Source organism: Miscanthus floridulus, unplaced genomic scaffold (assembly GCF_019320115.1).
Source record: "Miscanthus floridulus cultivar M001 unplaced genomic scaffold, ASM1932011v1 fs_742_6, whole genome shotgun sequence".
NCBI classification, from domain to species: domain Eukaryota; kingdom Viridiplantae; phylum Streptophyta; class Magnoliopsida; order Poales; family Poaceae; genus Miscanthus; species Miscanthus floridulus.
The window spans coordinates 1-6,043 of record NW_027097209.1 but is presented as its reverse complement, the minus strand read 5'-3'; the positions used below and the strand labels follow the sequence as shown (position 1 = coordinate 6,043).

Here is a 6,043-nt window from a genome sequence, read left to right as displayed (position 1 = left end):
TGGTACCGGGGAAGATTGCCTTATCTTTGATACAGGTCATAAGCTTGGTAGCAACACAATCAGATTAGGTCACGGATTCTAATGGACCTGATCACCTGTTGCTATAAAGCTAAGAAGGGTCCCTGTCCACCCTAACAAAAGGTCCTATTGTCAAAAAAAACATCTGTTCCTCACCGTGTTTTTACTGTATTAGGCAGCCTATCATAATTTCAGTTAACTAATCCGGAAAAAAAACTTGTTCGTTTGTTCAACGTCTGAAAACTGTAAACGTGTTGCCTACACTGATATACTATGTATGAAACAGAATGTGCTCTGATCGGCTTTCCTACCTTATTACTCCATGGGCGTACCCAGTGCAGAGAGCTCCCGCTCTGTGCAGGGTCTGGGAAAGGGGTTAGTGGCAAGCCTTACCCTCGCCTGTGCAATGCGAGGAGACCGCGACTCGAACCCGGGACCTTCCGGTCCCTTATTACTCCATGCATTCTCCATATTTGAAATTTCACGAATCACTGTACACACACCAATAACGGGCGTGTTCGGCTGGCTGGGGCTGACTGGGCCACTCAGGGGGCACTGTTCACGTCCTGCTAGAACAGTATTTTCCTCTCACAACAATCAGCCGAAACAGTATTTTTCACTCCTGCCGAACAGGCCAACATGTCTTCCGAGTAGGGCCATTCTTTTCTTCAGGTATATAACTGCACATGCGCGCGAGTAACGAGTACAAACGTGGCACCAGCTAACCAAGCTGAGTGTAACGTTCAGTTGGATTTCACTTGTCGGTCAGGGATCAGATAGACCCAGAGATGAAATGGGGATAGGAAGCAAGGAGACAACGTGGGAGTTACGACTGCGAAAGCGAGGCGTTCTTGTGAGAAGAGCCACAAGATGAAGGAAGGCCTCCGACTCCGAGAGGTACCCGTGAACAACAGCCAAGGGAATTTTCTCGCGTTGGACCCATGGCAATCAATCCCTGAAAATGGTGCCCGCGAGAGCTCCCCCCACACGACCATCTCTCGACCGCACGCTCAGCGCGAGATATAGCAGCCATGCGCCCATGCCCTGTACAGATGCAGTGCCAGGCGGGGTCGAGCGAGCCTATCAGCTAGAGCCGAGCATGGGCACATCCAGAGCACCCAAGGCCAAGCCAGATCACGCAGATGCCGACGATTCCGATGAGCTCGGCGTCTTTGCCGCCGAGCGCTACTTGTACGGAGACGACGCGCTGCTGTGGCCGTGCGAGCGCTCCTCGTCTTCGCTGTCGTCCGCGTTCAGGACGGGGACGCACGACCACGACCGGTCCGCCCCGACGCCGACGGCCGTCACTAGCTCGTCGGAAGCAAGCTGGAACAGCCGCTCCGCTATGCTGCCCAATGAGCCGGCAGAGAAGTTGTGCGCTGTCGCCGCCGCCACCCCGATCGTCGAAGCGAGGCCTTCGGATGCAGAAGGTCAGCGGGCCGGCCGCAGGACCTCTTCGTCGTCTAACCTGCGGCGGTGGCTGCTCGGAGTGGCGGCGTGCGCTTGCGCCGGCGGAGCTTCCGAGGAGTCAGTGAGCGCCGACGAAATGGAAACGAGCGAGCGGTTTCCGGAAACAGAGATCCCGGAGGCCACCGCAGCGAGATCGAGTGTGACGCCTGCGAGTGGCAGATGGCTCCTCGAAGGCGAAGGCGAAGGCGACAAAACAACCCTTGCCGGAATGGATGGCCACCGCCGTGCCACCAACAAGGGTGAAGTGTCTACGCCCATCTTGCATCCCCAAGCAGCAGCCACCTCCGACTCCGACGAGCGGCGGCGCATCAAATCATTGGAAATGTTCCGGCCGGTGCCGGTGCCGGTGGGCGACCGTGGGAGCGCGCTCGGTTCAGCGACGCAAAGCTCTGCTTTTACAATCGTCGCCGGAAATACGGCGCTGGGTGGTGACGCTCCGCGCACGGCCAGCGGCGGCGGAGGGAGCCCTGGCGAGGACGACGCGGCTCCGAGCGAGCTTGGGTGCGCGTACCCACCTAGCGAGGCCAGCGTTGTCTGGAGCGTGGTCACCGCAGACGGCGCGGCGTCCGGCAACTTCTCCAGCGCGGCGTCGGGGTACTACTACCACTGCTGCTTCAACGACGTCGACGAAGGTGCGATGCGCGCCGCTGCCAGGAACACTCACAAGAGGAGAAGCGTGATGAGGACATCATTGGTTTCAATATGACCATGCCAACCACTTCTATATCAAAGGTGCAACCATTCTATATGAGGCTTATCATTGATGCATTTGATGAATTGATACTGCACCATGATGTGTGTTCATTCTCATTTTCAGAATTACTTACATGGATCAAGGGAAGGTTTGATTGCATATAGAAAGTATGAAAGGTTAATGAAGTTGATTGGAGACCAAATCCAAGTATTCCTAACATCCTCCGCTAGGCCACCATGTCACTTTGGTTCCAAGGACAGAAAGAGTCCAAGTCCAACACGTTTTGGAAGTTGAATTCGGACTGCAAAATAGTCCCAAATTGCGACGGTCACCACGACTTCATACGGACTCCGATTGGGACATTCTAGCACTTTTTGGAAAGCTTATCAAGTCTATTTTCCAACGGATCTGGACTCATGGCTATATCTTATCCGATGCTTCCACAATCGTCATTTCAACGCCGGGACCTTTTCTGCCTTTGGTGCTGCGTCACCCTATTTTGGGCCGATGGTCCATGTATCAAGTTTGGTCCATTAAGGACGTGTCCTAGGGTTGGAGAACGACCCCAACACCCCCCTGGTTGTTCCCCTAGGTATTAATAAGGATTAGAGCCGCCATAAATAGATTGGGTTTTGTTTTGTTGAAAGTTTAGCCATTGCTACTTCCTTGTAGACGCGTGTGTCGACTAGACCATCCGTTCTACTCGATTCAGAACCCCAACTTTGTGATTTCAGATTGGTTTTCATCTCCATATTTGCAATTGAGTTGCTTGTTCTACTTGTTCTTGCTTGTTCCTTGATTGCTTGCAGGAATTACCCTAGTGGTTTGGTTGATCGTGTTCCACAAGATCGCGACGGCTGTTGGAGGTGGTGTATCGGTTGCTAAGGCGCAGCATCCTTGGATGGTTGTAGTCGGGCCGTGAACGTCATCTCCATCCCCAAATCGAGTTATCCACCTTCTCTCATCGAAAGATCGGGATTCACCCTAGCGGGATCATATCATAATGCCTAATGGCTTCATGTGCATCATAGGTCCTTAGTTTTAAGCCTGGACAAATCCCAGCTACACAGTATCTGTTATTTCATATTAATGTATCATTGCTTGTGTTCCACATTTCCCGTATGGTAATCTCTGACATATTATTTATAAATGATTCCAAGGATGTCATCTGATCTTCTAATCCTGGGATTGGAGAAGAAGACCACCATGGTTGTCAGTGAAGGCCTCAATCCGCTTGCTGGTTATCCTCTACAGTTCATCAAGGCCATCTTCATCGCCTCAGGTAATTGTGATTTGCGCAGGTTATCAGACAGTCTCTGTGTTTTTTTTTTTTTGAAATAGAAACGATTCCAGGTTTATATCTAAAATCACAAAAAAAAAAGTATCAGGTTTAACGGAATGGAATTTGGGGGTGCATCCTGCAGCTTAGGTTCCCTGTTTTTTTATTATGCCAATATGGTGACTACGACAAATGCAGGTAGCCCTTCTTTTGAACGATTCCACTTCCAACCTTATTTGATTATACCATGCATATATTTCTCTTACATGCCTGTTTGTTCATTATAAGATGCTGGCATGTAATATATGTATGGGACAATAGACCGCCTTTTTTTTCACAGGTGTGTTCATTGATGCTTTGATTTTTAGCTATGAAGTTGCAATATCTCAGGTTACCAACTGGCCATCAATTTTGGGGGCAAAGAACTGATATCTGAGGTCCTTATTTTGATTTCTTCTCTAAAATATTACCCATATAGCTCTGCTTTTATTATATTATAATTGATAAACAGTGGTGCCACCATATTAAAAATCTTGTATTCGAGGATCATACCTGCTATGCTCATCACTTATTAAGCTATTTACAACATCAATAGAATATATCAGGTTTAACTATTTTGGAGTGCAGTTCAGATAGTCTGTACAGATTCACAAAGCACAAAGTTTCCTCAGAAAGTGAAGATTGGAAATTTTGGAGTGAAGCTAACACATCTTTTTCGGCCGGATTTGCGTGCTCTTTATACTGCAGAGGTTGGTACCGGGGAAGATTGCCTTATCTTTGATACAGGTCATAAGCTTGGTAGCAACACAATCAGATTAGGTCACGGATTCTAATGGACCTGATCACCTGTTGCTATAAAGCTAAGAAGGGTCCCTGTCCACCCTAACAAAAGGTCCTATTGTCAAAAAAAACATCTGTTCCTCACCGTGTTTTTACTGTATTAGGCAGCCTATCATAATTTCAGTTAACTAATCCGGAAAAAAAACTTGTTCGTTTGTTCAACGTCTGAAAACTGTAAACGTGTTGCCTACACTGATATACTATGTATGAAACAGAATGTGCTCTGATCGGCTTTCCTACCTTATTACTCCATGGGCGTACCCAGTGCAGAGAGCTCCCGCTCTGTGCAGGGTCTAGGAAAGGGGGTTAGTGGCAAGCCTTACCCTCGCCTGTGCAATGCGAGGAGACCGCGACTCGAACCCGGGACCTTCCGGTCCCTTATTACTCCATGCATTCTCCATATTTGAAATTTCACGAATCACTGTACACACACCAATAACGGGCGTGTTCGGCTGGCTGGGGCTGACTGGGCCACTCAGGGGGCACTGTTCACGTCCTGCTAGAACAGTATTTTCCTCTCACAACAATCAGCCGAAACAGTATTTTTCACTCCTGCCGAACAGGCCAACATGTCTTCCGAGTAGGGCCATTCTTTTCTTCAGGTATATAACTGCACATGCGCGCGAGTAACGAGTACAAACGTGGCACCAGCTAACCAAGCTGAGTGTAACGTTCAGTTGGATTTCACTTGTCGGTCAGGGATCAGATAGACCCAGAGATGAAATGGGGATAGGAAGCAAGGAGACAACGTGGGAGTTACGACTGCGAAAGCGAGGCGTTCTTGTGAGAAGAGCCACAAGATGAAGGAAGGCCTCCGACTCCGAGAGGTACCCGTGAACAACAGCCAAGGGAATTTTCTCGCGTTGGACCCATGGCAATCAATCCCTGAAAATGGTGCCCGCGAGAGCTCCCCCCACACGACCATCTCTCGACCGCACGCTCAGCGCGAGATATAGCAGCCATGCGCCCATGCCCTGTACAGATGCAGTGCCAGGCGGGGTCGAGCGAGCCTATCAGCTAGAGCCGAGCATGGGCACATCCAGAGCACCCAAGGCCAAGCCAGATCACGCAGATGCCGACGATTCCGATGAGCTCGGCGTCTTTGCCGCCGAGCGCTACTTGTACGGAGACGACGCGCTGCTGTGGCCGTGCGAGCGCTCCTCGTCTTCGCTGTCGTCCGCGTTCAGGACGGGGACGCACGACCACGACCGGTCCGCCCCGACGCCGACGGCCGTCACTAGCTCGTCGGAAGCAAGCTGGAACAGCCGCTCCGCTATGCTGCCCAATGAGCCGGCAGAGAAGTTGTGCGCTGTCGCCGCCGCCACCCCGATCGTCGAAGCGAGGCCTTCGGATGCAGAAGGTCAGCGGGCCGGCCGCAGGACCTCTTCGTCGTCTAACCTGCGGCGGTGGCTGCTCGGAGTGGCGGCGTGCGCTTGCGCCGGCGGAGCTTCCGAGGAGTCAGTGAGCGCCGACGAAATGGAAACGAGCGAGCGGTTTCCGGAAACAGAGATCCCGGAGGCCACCGCAGCGAGATCGAGTGTGACGCCTGCGAGTGGCAGATGGCTCCTCGAAGGCGAAGGCGAAGGCGACAAAACAACCCTTGCCGGAATGGATGGCCACCGCCGTGCCACCAACAAGGGTGAAGTGTCTACGCCCATCTTGCATCCCCAAGCAGCAGCCACCTCCGACTCCGACGAGCGGCGGCGCATCAAATCATTGGAAATGTTCCGGCCGGTGCCGGT

The 6,043-nt window shown here is 51.6% G+C and overlaps 2 protein-coding genes across 2 annotated transcripts; both read left to right on the top strand.

Annotated features, from left to right (window-relative positions):
• The first annotated feature begins 765 nt into the window (after positions 1-765).
• On the top strand, positions 766-2,962 carry LOC136532943 (protein PHYTOCHROME KINASE SUBSTRATE 4-like). The gene has a single exon (XM_066525522.1). It carries the CDS (start codon positions 980-982, stop codon positions 2,192-2,194), a length of 1,215 nt encoding a protein of 404 aa, XP_066381619.1. The 5' UTR covers positions 766-979; the 3' UTR covers positions 2,195-2,962.
• Positions 2,963-4,799: 1,837 nt separating this feature from the next.
• Positions 4,800-6,037, top strand: LOC136532942 (uncharacterized; the record flags this gene model as incomplete). The annotated part of the gene is made up of 1 exon (XM_066525519.1): positions 4,800-6,037. A coding segment is annotated over exon 1 (845 nt), but the record flags the coding sequence as incomplete, so codon positions are not given.
• Positions 6,038-6,043: the final 6 nt, after the last annotated feature.

Coding starts and splice junctions, on each gene's coding strand:
- LOC136532943 (XM_066525522.1), top strand. CDS start 980: ATGGTGCCCGCGAGAGCTCCCCCCACACGACCATCTCTCGACCGCACG.